We start from the raw sequence: 15,248 nt of genomic DNA on the forward strand, positions 1-15,248 counted from the left end.
TAAATTGTTTCGCATTTTTTAAATTATATTTTTCACCTTTTCTTTAAACTGAAAATTGTTAAATTATCAGTATTTGATAATAAAAATGATAACGATGGTAAAAATATATGTATCTTGTGTGAATGCAATAGCTGAATGTGGAAAATAGGATTGTAAAAAGGGAAGTACCTTCTCGCATTTGAAAGATATAAATAGAAACGAAAGAGATTAAAACTCGTTATTATTTAAATTAGCTCAAAGTTGTCGTGAGTAATAAATACACATTATTAAAAAATAATTTAGTTTACAGTTTTTATAAAATGCTGTTTTTGTGGGTTTTTGCTGCAACACTTTCTTTAGTTTGTAAGTTGATATTTTTCTTCTTCTTATTTTCCTAATTTCTAACGCTTAATGAATAAATTCTTTATTTATCCAGGTAGATTTAAGTTATTAAAAACTATGAGATCTATGAAAAACTTTGTTGTAGTTTATAGTTAATTGACTTTCTTAATATAATATCAACTAATCAAAAAATTCAAACGTCTTTCTTCGTATTTTGCGATATTAACAAAACTCTTTCGATAATTATCAATCACCATAATTTTCAAAAAAGTACTTTCTAATCATAAAAGATAAAGAGTTACCAAATGGAATCGCATAGTACATAAGTAAGTATACGATAGGTTTATGTACAAAAATAATATATTTTATACATTACTTGCAGCTAGTCTTATGTTAATTAAGTCTAGTCACCATATTAAAAAAGCCTTGACATATTATATAGCCCTGATTTTTTTTTTGTTGATGATATAATCAACAATATTATATGTATCACAAAATATCCATATGTTTTTTTTTTCATTTTAATTATTTTTTCACTTAAATCGTATTATTTTGTTATAATGGTAAAAAATTTTAATGCCTTAAGTTTTTTACAATTTTTCGTTTACATCAGTAAAGTGAAATTTAAATATTTTTTTTTATATTATTTCAGCTTCGGATTGTAATGTTGTGCCCATAGAAGAATGGAGCGGTTCAAATTCAAACCGAGTGGAGAAACTGCCAAAACCAGTAAATCTAGTAATCATCCAACACACTGTTACCACCCAATGCTTTACCGATACAGATTGTAACAAAATAATTAATGTCATTAGAAACTATCACTTAAATAATAGGGGTTTCACGGATATTGCGATGTCGTGAGTATTTTTTATTGGTTAAAATTAACTTTTATTTATGTGATAAAAAATTTTTTGAAAATTTTTTTTTTAAACTTATTGAATAAATCGGTAAATATATTGCCCCACAATTTTATGATTTTAAATATATAATATTATAAAATAATCAATGAATTTAAAAAAAATATATAAGTGTAGTAAATATATTAAAGAATAAATAAGCAGACATCTAGTTTTACGACTAGACGTAAATAAATATCATATCATTTTATATAAATATTATTTTATAACTTCACGCAGATTCCTAGTTGGAGGGAACGGTAAAATATATGAGGGTGCAGGTTGGCACGTTGGTTCTCACACTCGAGGTTACAATAACAGATCCATTTCTTTATCTTTCATTGGGGACTTCAGAAGTAAGTTTATTTGTTGGTTTTCATACTATTTAAATATTATTTTTGTAACAAATATAATCATAAGTTAAAAAAACATTTAAGATCGTAATGAAACTTTTTTCTGTCTTAGCAAAATTACCAAGCAATGAAGCACTGCAAGCAGCGATTGATTTTCTGGATTGTGCATTTTATAAAAATTATTTAACCATGGACTATAGTTTAGTAGGAACTCAGCAACTTATACCAACTTTAAGTCCTGGAGAAAAATTGCAAAGTCTGATAAAGACTTGGCCTCATTGGAAAGAAGATGTTAGTCAACTTTAAAGTCCACAATCCATTTTTAGCTATCATTACGATAAAATATTATACATTTTTAAACAAAGTAATATATTTATAGAATACTAAATAAATATATAATATTATAAAAAAGCAATGCTATCAAAACAAAGATAATTTATATTTTATATGACATGATAAATTAAAACTTATTTTAAAAAGACATTTGTTTTTTTCTTGTGGACATTTAAAATGTCAGTGGTATAATTCTATATCTATTTATATAATATATTTATTATAATATGTAATTGTTATTTAAATTTCATCAGCAGGGTATTTGATATATTTCTTGAAAAATAAATTGAAATGGATATTAATATAACTGAAATATAATCTTTAACAAATTATAAAGCATGTGGAAATCCATATCTAGTTGAAATACAATAAACTAAAAAAAATCGTCTGCATACGGATGCGGATATAAGCAGATCCACTTCCACGCCCACATGTTCTGATCATTGAAAAAGAAGGTCAGTAAAGTAACTAACATAATGTAATAATTAACCTAACATAATAAATTAAAGTTTTGAGAAATTTGGGAAAAAGTACTTTCAATATACTGTCTGCTTGTAAAACAAGAACTTGAAGGAAAATATTGTATCCTTCCGGACAGTAACTGGAACGCGATATACTGAAGGTCTTAAATTCGAATCCTGCTGCTCTTTACGAATTTTGCATTATATATTTTCTATTTGAAATTTTTGTAATGGTTCAATATAGCTTCAATAGTAAAAATACATTTATACGAATTCTAAAACGTTATTTTAAACTTTATGGATGCTACCAAAGAAACAGCCATGACATTTTGAGTGTCTAGCTCATGTTTTTTTTAGTATTTCAATTCTCTTTTTTTGATTTTTAAAATAATAAAAAAATACTTGAATGAATAGAATTTATAAAAAAATCTATTTTACAATTAATAATTAAATATATTTTAACATCAATTTATTATTCTCTTACTTGATGGAAAAGTTGTAATGGTAGCTGTAAGTAGGGTGTGTCAAACCTGTCTTTTGTCATTCAATTTCAACCAATCGTGTTCTTATTCTGTATAATTTAGCTTGACTTTCTGTTCCAAAACAAATTGTTATGGAACTTTAACATTACCAGTCCAACGAATCGGCAAATGCTCTCAGAAATTATGCAGAAAGACTGTATAAGATAAAACATTATTCCTATACAACTATAGACGTATAGTGCAGCCGCTTATTGTTTCCTGATATATAAAAGTTGTATACTAATCCTCCTTTTTAAGACTACCTTTGGTGTTATACTTATGTAGATCAACGTTGCCGTTGTGGTTATAAATTTTAGCAATAGTTTGTGCAAAATTTGTTCATTTTGTATAGACATAATATAGTAACTTTGAGTTTGATATGTTACTTAATTTTAAACTTTTCAGCAATAATTTTCTTATGATCGTTACTAAAGTGGCAGTATTTCTTCTTTACTAGCTATATAAACTGAGATCAAAGTTTTACTCAACTAGCTGGTTGAGATGCCCATAGTCTAACGTTACGGAAGTTACTGAGCAGAATTTTATTAACGACTATTAATAGTAGGTATATATATTTTTGGACCCTGGTATTCGACCCTAAAAAGAAGCCAAAAAAGCATTCTCAAAAATACTTTGTCATGCTTGCTCTTCTGAAATACCCGAAGAGAGTCTTAGCTATAACGGTAGAAATTAAAAAGATGCTTGGTCTCTTCATGTTTACTATGCTCAACTGAGTAGGTCGTAGTCATTCACAATTTTGGGATAGTCTGCCGGCCAGCAACCACAAGCAAGGGGTGAATTCAACTTTTTTTCGCTTTAGCCAATTCCTGTCATTCGAAAGGCTATTATCACATGGATCTTACGTCTACTTTGTATATGGAGATCTCTGTTATGCATTGTACAACTAATGCACTTATACAAATCTTGTATAAAATCATAATCAGTACTTTAATATTTTACAAGAAGTATTAAAACAATTTGAGTCGACTGAAGTTAATTTTAGAAACAGCGAGCAATCGGTTAGTCTAGTGGTTAATTAAAGGTTATCTTTGTGTATAAAATTGATAATTCGGTGTCACTGAAATATACAAATAATTGATTATTTCTTAGTTTTTAACATTTGATTAAAACATTCAAGAAATAGGACGAGGTCTTCGGTTCTAATTGATCTTTATTCTAATTAGTTGAGTTTGAGTCGTTAGAGCGAGCAAAAATAAGTAACAAATAATTAACAAAATCTTAATAAAGAAATCTTTTTTATTTGTTAGATTTTCTCATATATTAAAAAAAAAATCTAAAAACATTATTATTTTCTATTTGAATGCACTATTGTGTTACTTTTTAATATTTAAGTAATACCACCAAGCGGGCATATTAATTAAAGTCAACGGAATATTAATAATAATTTGTTTAAAGCAATATTACTGGTTTTGACAAACGGATTTGCTCTGGAATCTATCTTTGAGCTTTATGTGGTTAAATGCTACTTTTATGTGAATGGGCTATTTAAATTTATAAATCGTAAATAGAAAAATGTTATTGAAATGAATATAATGGACTAAAAAGAAGTCACAGTCGTTTCATTTACATAAAATAAATAAAAAGTCTTTTATCATTGTTCAAAACAGGCTTTAAACTTTATATTTTTATTAGGTCCTTAGCAAAAAGAATTATATTGATATCAGTTAATTTTCACAATCTAGTTGAATCGATTTAAAATTTTAAAAAAGTAAGAAATGTCAATGTTATGTTAATATATTGATTACATTACTCAAATATATTTCTATAGTGGAAATTATCCTTACATGGGGCAAAAAATAGTCTCAAAATGTTTTATATTTTCTTTACTCCGAATCAAATATTTATATTTTTTACATGACCAATATTTTATTGTGACTCTTAAGGATTATAAGTACAATGTTTCCTGAGAAACCACTTTAGAGTTTGTATTAGAAGTCGTTTGGGATGTATGCAATAAAATAAAATTTAATACATTTAGGTATAAAGTTTTCAATCGAGGTTAAGTTCAAAGAATTTATTAGATTTTCTCAAGATTCTTTGAAATCGTTTTTCTTTGAAAGTCATCTTTAAAAATAAGACTTCAATATTTATTTTATGCAATATTTTTAAACGATAGTTTGATTCATAAGTTTTAAGTAAATAAAATCTGAAGTGTTTAAGCTATATCCCAATCGTTTTTTTTTTTAGCCTGTGGGAGAATTTTTCAGTTAAATCATGGTTTTTCCGTTACAAAATATTTTCAAAAAGCGTGGCAATTTTTAATTTTCGATGATTTGTGCTGATTCCTCAGATAGTGATATTCGAATAAATTATCACTGAAATTTGGTAAACCAATAATATGGAGAGAGTTAACTTACCAACGCAAGTTAATTGTTACTTGTATTTAACGAAAACTTTTGGTTTTACGATCAAAAATAAGAATTATATAAAATATGTTGTAATTTCATTAGTGATTTTGATACATCTTAATTTAGAGGATTCATGAGTTGATATACCACCTAGCAGTCGTAATGACATTGTAATAGATAGTTGTAACAAGTATTATTACAATAACAAATTTTCCGATGGTGAAGGCACATCACAAAATAAAGACTTTGCCATTGCCATGTTATTAAAGAACTTCTTGAAGAAGTGAAATACTCACATGAACTAAAATAATACAACTTTTTAAATATTCTAGGAAGCAAAGTCTTAAAGCCGTTTTGTACATTTTGGAAATGCAAGATCGACCGTCATGCCGCATTTTCTTGAAAAACCTAAAACGGTCACATTTTTGGAGTGAAAAAATTTTTAGGTCTTATATAATTATTCCATTTATGATCATCTAAGATTAATACATATGTTATTAAATTACAATGTGGCCACACCAGGCACAATTTTTTACACAGCCTCCATAACAAAATAGGCTCATAAAAAACAAAAAATTCTAGTCTGTACGAAACATATTCGTTTCATACAGTCTAGAAGGGATAAATGTCAAAAAATATGTTTAGTTGACTTAAAATACAGGGTGGCATACTAGAACGTGCATATTTACAAAACATATTAAAAAGTAAATACCAAAGGTGTAGATAAAATGAAAATTGTAATGTTATAATTGATGGTTATTTTATTTTTTAGGTGATCATGTTACTACAGTCGAACATGGGCTGGCTTGATCGCGGTAGTACCACCCTCTCACAGAAGATCAGCGTGAAATAGCCTTTAGTGGCTGCGTTTCGTCTGATGAGTGAGAGAGCTGGTTGCCCTTTCCCCGTTCCTAGCCTTTCCTGCCATTCCCTTATTTCCACCCGTCCCTTTTCGTCAACAATCAAGGTTGGCAATGCATCCGCACCCTACACATAAAAAAAATCCAAATGATGACCCTCTTGACGACGGCACTCTTCCAACTGCAAACAGATATTATTGTACACTTTTTCAATTTGTGTAATTACTGCCATTTCAGCACGGATTCTTTTTCTACCGATCGATGGTCTTTCGATTATTGCTGTGGACTTGGTGTTTGAAGATATCGCTACAAAAAAAAGTCAGGAGACATTAAGACTGGACTACGTGGGGGCCATAGGATATCACCTCTTTTCGAAATAGCGTTCTAATTTAACAGTTACTTTTTGCCCCTGCTCATTTTCAAAGAAAAAATGATCAACTATTCTTCTGCTAGAGGTACTGGCCCATACTGTCAGTTTAGGACTATGCAGTGGTTATTGGGGTTTGAGTTTGGGATTATCACAGTGCCAGTAATGACAATTTGCCTTGCTAAATAGTCAGATTTTTTCAATTCTTGTGTTAATTGCAGCTTGTATGGATGCAGTTTAAGATTTAAAATTCGTTGCAAACTTCGTCGCGATACTTCTTATTACTCTTAAAACTAATGATCTAAAGATAACTAAAATCTGATGAAGAAGTAAGAGAAGAGTAGTAGAAGAGAAAAATATTCTTCACTACTAACCTTTTATTTCAATAACTTGTTATCATCGTTTTTATGAGATTTATATTTTTATGTAAATTGCAAATTGTAAATCAACAATGAATGAGACAAGCTGTTTGATGTTTAGTATATTTTTATAAGAATCAGGTTTATTTTCGCATTTCGTTTATTTCCTTAAATAAGTGAATATTATCAAAAATAAATTCTAAAATAATTCATATAAATTGACATAAGAAAATGAAATACACAGTGCAAATTAAATTATTTATTACGTAACGATAGCTGACCCCTCCCCCTCTTATTTTACTGACATGACCTTACGGTACAGAGAGAGCATTGAACTTCAAAATGTATTGCCTCATATCTGCTTGTGACTGTTCTAAATAAATAACTAAAATAAGATAAGCACTATTTTAATAATGCAACAATTAAATTGTACGGTATGGTACTTTGTGAATTATAGTTATGTGCAAATTATTGTTTTATTATAGCTGTTTAGGTACCTGTTCTTAGTAGAGCAATTAATAATAATTATTTATATGGCAAAAAAATATATAACTATGTATCATTACTGCAATTACCTTCTTACTATTGAAGCAATGTTGACTTAATTACTTAAATTAAAGTTCCACTAGTTAATGTTTAGTATACTTCAACATGAATCAGTTTCTTTCTGTGACTTCTTGAATACCTCGTTTGGTCACTTTGTCCCATTGAGGTATTATACATCGATGATTTTTTCATTTAATATTATCTACTCGAATATTAAGCCAAGAATCTATTATAAGTTAAATATTTCATTTTGTTATATGTTAATATCCAAGAATATTTCTGTCAATGTGGATAAAACTTCTTTTTTTTGTGCGAAAAACTTCTTAGATCAAAGGTTTGGTTCAGACTGTTTTAGTCTATTGTATGTTAATAAAGGTATTTATGTTTTGAGATTTATATTTATAATGAAAATGACAGAACTTATGACAATAATGTATAAATATTTAATTTTTGTAATTACTGAGCCATTTAATCTCATACGGGTAAGTGAAAACTTACAAGAGGATGAAAATACAATTTCCACATTACAGGTATTAGAGACATACTTTTTTTTGAATAGCTATATATTCTCTTTTTCCATATATGTATGTAGTACAATATCTCTATGAGCGAGACAAGGTTACTTCAACTACGCATTTAGTTATTATTGTATAATGTAACACCTAAGAAAATCGTTTTTGTAGACAGATCCAGGTACCCAAAAACTGTGTGGTCTTGAGTATTTTTAAGACTAATAAAATGATAATTTAAAATCACATTCATATGTACCTCTGATTAAACTAGAAAAACATCATGTAACTTTTTCTCATGCTAACAATCTTTTGGGCTCCTATTCTTTTCGCACGTCAAGGCAGTACTTTGCATGAAGCTTTAGGATGTGATTTATTTTTTTCCTGAAAATCACCCCAGATGATTCAAGATAGCATCTTTCTAAGGTCATGTGTAATGGTATCCTGTTCATACAAGGCAGACAATTTTTTTTTATATATTAAGGGTGGCAAACGAGAAGACTGTCTACTTGACTGCAGGTATTTCACAGTCACCGTCACCCATGGACATCTGCAACATGAGGATGCTTACCGACCTGGATTGTGGATGAGGGAGAGGAAAGAGTAGGGGAAGGGAAAAGGCAGGAAAGGGTGGGAAAAGGGTAAGGGCAAGCGTCTCTCTCACGCATCGGACGAAACGTGGCCATTAAAAGGTCCTTCATCTGCTGTGAAAGGGTGGTGTTTCCCCGGTCATAACATATAATAATATAATAATAGGAATAACATACTTGTGGACGAGTATAAGTGGCTTTTGGCACCTTTACTCTTTGAAGTGCAGTTGTAATTTTTAAGTCTATCTTATTTTCTCTTAAAAGCTTGCCTAATTGAAGAAATACCATGCATAACATGAAAAAATAATAGCTACAAGGGTCTTGATTGAATATTTAAGATATTAAAAATCCCTGTTAGACAATATTTATCTGTTTGTTATTTCTGACCTTATTTACAATATCATAGCTGTTCCGAATCGTATAAATGTGTGTTCACGTGCAGAGGTTCATATAATAAAAGAGTAATAACTTCTAATGACAAATTAAGAGGTTCAAACAAGATTAAAAAGGAATACAATGAAAAATCAACTTAAAATAAACACTCATAAAGTTCACATAAGAGATATTTAAAGCAGACGGTTAAGGGCCAATACACACAATGATATTAGAAATTTTTAATTTTATTTTATTAACGGCTATTAAGTTTCTTTTGTTAAATCAAATATACAAATTTTCCTCCATGACAATTAAGTTTTATCTAACAATGGCTGGTATTTTAACTTTAACATTATAACATTTTCTTTATTTTGTACTCGTAAGATAAAAAAAATATTATATATATAATAAATATATTTCATTTATATATATTTCTTCGAATAATAGGGAAGACGACTTTTTTAGGTATCTAGTCTCTTTTAACTTGTATTTAGTGGTAGGTTGTGTTTAGAAATCATAGAAATCGACGGCTTGAAATCTCAACGTGTGTAAGTTTCCTACTTACATAAAGTCACGTTTTATAGCACACTACATTTTTTATCGTTTCGATAGCGGATGTTCTTTTAAACTGTCTGTAATAAAAAATATTTTTTTTATATAACTACCGTAATATTGATTAAATCCATTATTATTATTATTACATGTTGCTTGTAGAATTAGATTTTTTTACCTATACAAGATAAAAACGAGAAAACAATAAGATCTTATGTAATTATGATTTATATAGCAACTAAGAACTTCAATAGTAATTGCTATTGAAGTTAATTATTGGTATTTATTGCTAGCTGTTATTTATAAAATTACAATTAGTATCAATTTTAAAACACTGTTACTTTGTAGATTTTATAACCAATAGCCGACATTAATGCATCAATTAATTATGACGTTTAAGAATAACTAAGTCAATTCGTTTAGTTATGCCATTAATGGTAACTCTAAATATCAATAGCATGTGGAAGTTGCAAATTATATTACAGTTATGGTATATGTAGCAGATCTGGTCTCAATTAAATAGTCTTTTTGTATATGCAAGCGTCAAGTCTGTCTATCTAGCGTATTTTTACCATAAACAGATTGGCAGTTTGCGCGACACAAGTCACGTCTACCCCTCACTCCAGTTTTAAAATCCTTGATGATATTTATTATTAAATTTCGTTATAATATTTTTATTTGAATGTTATATAATCACATTATATGTTTAAAAATTTATAGAAACTAAAGGAAATTTTAATAAAGCTAAGCATTTTGAGACATTAAATCTGTTTTTAACCTCCCGACATAAAAGGGATGTTGTAAGTTTGACGCCGAGGTCTGTCTGTGTGTATGTGTCTGTTTGTCGCATCGTAGTTCTTAACAATATTGAGAAATTTTAATGCACTTTGTTATTTAGTGACCAGTTTTCTTTTGGTGGTTCTTATTAATTTGGTTAAAGTTATTGAAACCAAATGCAGACATAAACTTTATAAATATGTTTCATTTATCTTATCGTCGTCTTAACTTGAGGAAATACAATCGTTATTATTTGCTGAAAAAATTAAAGAGAGCTTTATAAACGTACACTTTTAGTAGTCGTTAATAGTTAATCTGTCCGGTATTAAAGTGCAAACAATTTAAGAATATAATATGGATTTTCTTGGCATTCATGTAAATTTACATCAATAACAGAATTTAAAAATTTTGAGTATAGGAACAACAAATTAAAATATTTTATCATTTATGAAACAAAGAAAAATCAAGAGGTGTTATATTTATACCACTTAACTGAGCCCTTGATCGCGGAGAACAGAGTCTATGTCACTGCCAAAACAGAAGGAGAAGTAGGTAGCGTGCACTTGTTGTTTAATATATGCAAGGTGTATGTGTACACACCAGATAGTTCTTAAGATAAATTTATGATGTCATACCGGTTTTGATGCGTAATATGTTATTAAGAGATAATTGTTATGTCCATTGGCATGAAATATATATTTTTTATTTATTTCTAGTAGGGACGCCATAACATCAGCTGCCGGCATAGTTACCACCCATCAAAGTAATACCACCAACTGACTTGTCAGGTTCCGCCATGTTGTCTGATGAAGCCGTATAGAGAATGGATCTGAATAGCTGCCTTGTAATTTGAGCCGAGTATAAAACGCCATGATCTCTGTTGTATCGGGTTCTTTATCCGGCAGTAGAGTTTTCTGGTCCTTAGCCAAAGCGGTCGAGACAAATTTCTTTCAATTCTAACCTCCTCTCGCTAAACTTGCAGCAACTCGAAGCAACTCTGCTCTCTTTTCTTTTCACCAAAAATTCATGTCTTCTAACAGCAATCGCTACCAAGTCGCCTACGTGACTGCGGTAACTTTATAACAGTGATTCCGTATTACTAACAAACAGGTACTGATAACCCTTCATAGTCTTCATGTAAACAAAGCTATTGTTCCGGATGGTTTTACAGCCACAGTACTGAAGACATGTGCACTCAAGTTTTCTCCTGTTTTAGCACAACTATACCGCCTCTGTTTAATGACTGGCATAGTGCCATAGTCTTGGAAGCTTGCCAACGTGGTTCCTGTGCTGAAGAAGTGAAGTCGAGTATATCCTGCTAAATATCGTCCTATTTAAATTAGTTCGGATACCGGAAGGACACCTCAGAACATACCTAGAAGATAATGGTTTCCTCAGAGACCGACAATATAGGTTTAGCAAAAATCGGTTAACTGAGGATTTTCTGGTACATGCCACATATTTATGGGGGAGAGGTCTAGAGAATACCGGTGAAGATCTCGCAGTTTCATCCGACATCTCGAAAGCATTTGAATGGGTGTGGCATGACAGTTTTATTGGTAAGATTACCAGCTATAGCATAATGCCTGGTCTAGTTACCTAGATTTGTAACTTTCTGAGGGACCTTGAACGTAGAGTAGTAATTAATGGCTGCTTGTCTGAGTGATTCTATTTTTGCTGCAAATTAACTATTACTTTTACCGGGTATTTTGGAGTTGTGGAGTGGTTTGAACCCAGTTCTTGGATCAGACGGGGTCAATCAGAGTTACATGGAATACAATACAGACCATGGCCTTACACACTTTATGCACTCTCCAAATGGGGTAATGCCAATCGTGTGAAATTTAACGCTACCAAAAAGTAAGCTTGTCTTTTCTACTGCCAAGGGGAGTCCGTTCACCTGGACTGCAACTTTTTGGAATGTATCCTTGGAATACTCTGACCGTCTTTAGATATTAAGGGATCCTGGAATCTGAACTTTGGAAGCTTCATTGAGTCCAAAGCTAAGGCAGCTGCAAGAATAATCAGGTTCCTTGCAAAAAAGGATGAGCACTTCACGCCGGGATAACTTATTTGTTTATACAAAGTACAGTTTCTGCTGTGTTTGGAATACTGCTGTCACATCCGGGCAGGTATTGCCACATTTCACTTCGCTTCCTTGGACTCAGTGGAGAAACGTGTAAAAAGGCTTATTAATGACCACAACTGGATTAAATCCAATCTAGTCAGCCTAAAGCACAGTGAAAAAATAGCCAGCCTCTTGGTATTCTACAGGATACGCTCTGGAATGTGTTCATGAATTTAACGAATTAATTGCCGCACCCCCTTTCTATCATTGGACAACCAGAAGCACGGTGTGGCTCCATGTTTTCGTTGTAGATCTTCCTTGCATTCGGACAAAGCTTTTACTTGGAACAGTTGGATTGGAACAGTTTGCCTGCTTTCGTGTTTTCTTGAAGTTATACTTTAGGTATTTTTAAGAAAAGAGTGAATTTCTAATATTGAGATAGTGTGTTCATCACCTACGACTTTATTTCCATCTACCCACGAGCGGAATGACACTCAAGCAATATGTATTTTTTTAATGTTTATTTTTTGTTATTAATTATCTTTTGAAAATTTGATATTCGATTTTCAGTAAAATCTTTGTGCGAATATATTCCAACTTATCTTGTGATAGCTGTCTCAAATGCAACTATTTCAAAGCTGCCGAAACTGTTGGCGTCGTCCCTTACTATGTGGTTAGGCCTAGCGGCTACGTTAAGCGCTGCCTCATTGAAAATTATTCAGTGACTTTTTTATAATAGACTTATTATTATTAGGACTTGTAAATATAATGTATATTTTAAATTTTTATAAAGATTCTGACATGTTATTCCAATTTTATGTTTAAATTAAATTTACATACATTTTTTCCTTAAATTTGTATATTTGTATTTTTTTTATTATTTTATAAGTTTTTACTATTGAACAAGTTATTTATTATAGATGAAAATATGCTATTGTTTTGATTAAGGCGTCGATTGATAAACATTCCTTGTATTACAATTAGTGCCATGTCCATATATAAGATTCATATACTCTACAGGCTACAGTTCTCTTTTTTAACCTTTTTAAAGTGATTCAATAAATTGATTACATAGTTGGTCTTTGTCTTAAACATATATACGAGACAGAAAATTAGCAAAAAAAGGAAGTCAAGAACGTGGGATACAAATAGCCGAGTACTTATTGAGATAGTGATGCTCGTTCAAAGTTATTTTGTTTCTGAACTGAAAAATCCTTAAATAGAACAGTTCTTTGTTTAAGTTAAACCTCTGTTTACGTGCCGGGAAAAATTGTAGATCTTGTTATAGATCTCAACGCTAAGTCTTAATCTCGAAACTGTCTAACGACAAAATATGTGAGAGAGAGAATCTGAGATAAATAGAAAGTTTATTTTTACGTACCTAAATCCTTGGGAACGTGCTCGGCTTAGGGGTTGATATATTTTTTAGTCGCTATAGAAATTAATTGAAAGTATTATAAGTAATTATCAACCATTCCAATTTAGGTTATAAAATCTTAACGTATAAACGGTATCTGAATATTATTTACATAGGAAGATATCAGGGTGAGTCCAAAAGTGTCTAAATCATAATGTGTTGGCTGAGAAGACTAGTATTTTAAAATTAAGATTTCGCCAGATGTCTAAGATAGTGCATTACAAAAAGCAAAGCAGTACTTCTTGGGGAATACTAATTATAACTAGCACATACAATTATAATTATTAGAATTCGTTGAAATTCGAATTCGAATTTCAAAACCAGTATCTTATTGATAGGTATATATTAATAAAATGTAACATGTATAAAGAACTGTCATAGTCAACAACAGTAAACTAGCAGTTATCACATATTTTAAGTATAATCTTTTCGTAGTGCTCATAGTGATCAAAACTTATACAATCATTCCAGGCCTTTACGAACGTCAGTACAGACTTTGACATTTTAATGGAGTTTTGAGAAATGTTGTAATTATAGTGTTGCAAAAATGGGTCTTGGTCTTGCAGTCTTGGTCTTGTTCTTGCTTTTTTGCAAGACTAAGACTGGCTGTGCCAGATTTAAGCAAGAACAAGACCAATACAATTCTGCAAGACTCTTGTCTCTTGCAGCTAGGACTGAGTGTCGTTTGAGGAAGTAAGTATAGGAGTTTGGGGTATACGCAGAGGGATTCTATGAGATGCAAAAAAATTAAATTTTTTTTTTGGAAAACTGTACTTATGCGAATTACGAACAAACACACATAGCGAATGAAAATATCCATTAAAAGAAAAAAGAGTGTATCCTTAGTTTTGACCATTGGCATTGTGTGTGAGCGGTGCCTTGTCGGCATTATCAAAAGTCAGGTACTGACCTCTCATAGAATTTTTGCAGCTTTTGGGAAGTGCAAGGTCAAGATGCACGCGCTGGCTGGGCGGCCGGCGGTGGTGGCTTCTATTGCGCACAGAAACAATCGTCGCCGCCGCGCTGCACGCACTATATTTGTCACTGTTTGATTGCCGCCACAGATTACAAGTGTTCCAAAGAATAAAATAGGTTTTTTGTGCTCAGAATGGACAGAAATACTTTATGCTGATATGTTCTGTGTGGTTATAAAACACAAAGTGTTTAAATATGTCGTCACCCATGTAATAAATATTGTAAACACTTTTAATACATTTCAAACGTGTAAAAGTTTTAAATAATAGTAATCGTACAATATAAAAAGCGTGCAATAAGATTATTGTACTGTTTAGGAGCCGGAATATAATAATATATGAGAGAACTGTTTAAATATATAAATTGATATATGGACTATTGCATCACAATATATTTTTGCAAATATTAATCATCATGTAAAGAATATATTGTATTTGCACAATTTTAACTCGAGGAGTCGGTAAACCGGACAGGCTTATTTTAAATTATATACTTATTCCATATAATACAAGAAATTGACACATACAAATCAAAAGAAACTTAAAGATCGCACTAGTAAATAGAATTTTGAAGAATAAAATATGTAGGAAGACATAACG

At 30.7% G+C, this 15,248-nt stretch overlaps 1 protein-coding gene across 1 annotated transcript; it reads left to right on the forward strand.

Annotated features, from left to right (window-relative positions):
- The first annotated feature begins 209 nt into the window (after positions 1 to 209).
- LOC116766842 (peptidoglycan recognition protein-like) lies at positions 210 to 2,051 on the forward strand. The gene is made up of 4 exons (XM_032656968.2): positions 210 to 342; positions 974 to 1,178; positions 1,458 to 1,573; positions 1,683 to 2,051. Exons 1-4 carry the CDS (start codon positions 300 to 302, stop codon positions 1,874 to 1,876), a joined length of 558 nt encoding a protein of 185 aa, XP_032512859.2. The 5' UTR covers positions 210 to 299; the 3' UTR covers positions 1,877 to 2,051.
- Positions 2,052 to 15,248: the final 13,197 nt, after the last annotated feature.

Source organism: Danaus plexippus, chromosome 10 (genome assembly GCF_018135715.1).
Source record: "Danaus plexippus chromosome 10, MEX_DaPlex, whole genome shotgun sequence".
Taxonomy (NCBI): Eukaryota; Metazoa; Arthropoda; class Insecta; order Lepidoptera; family Nymphalidae; genus Danaus; species Danaus plexippus.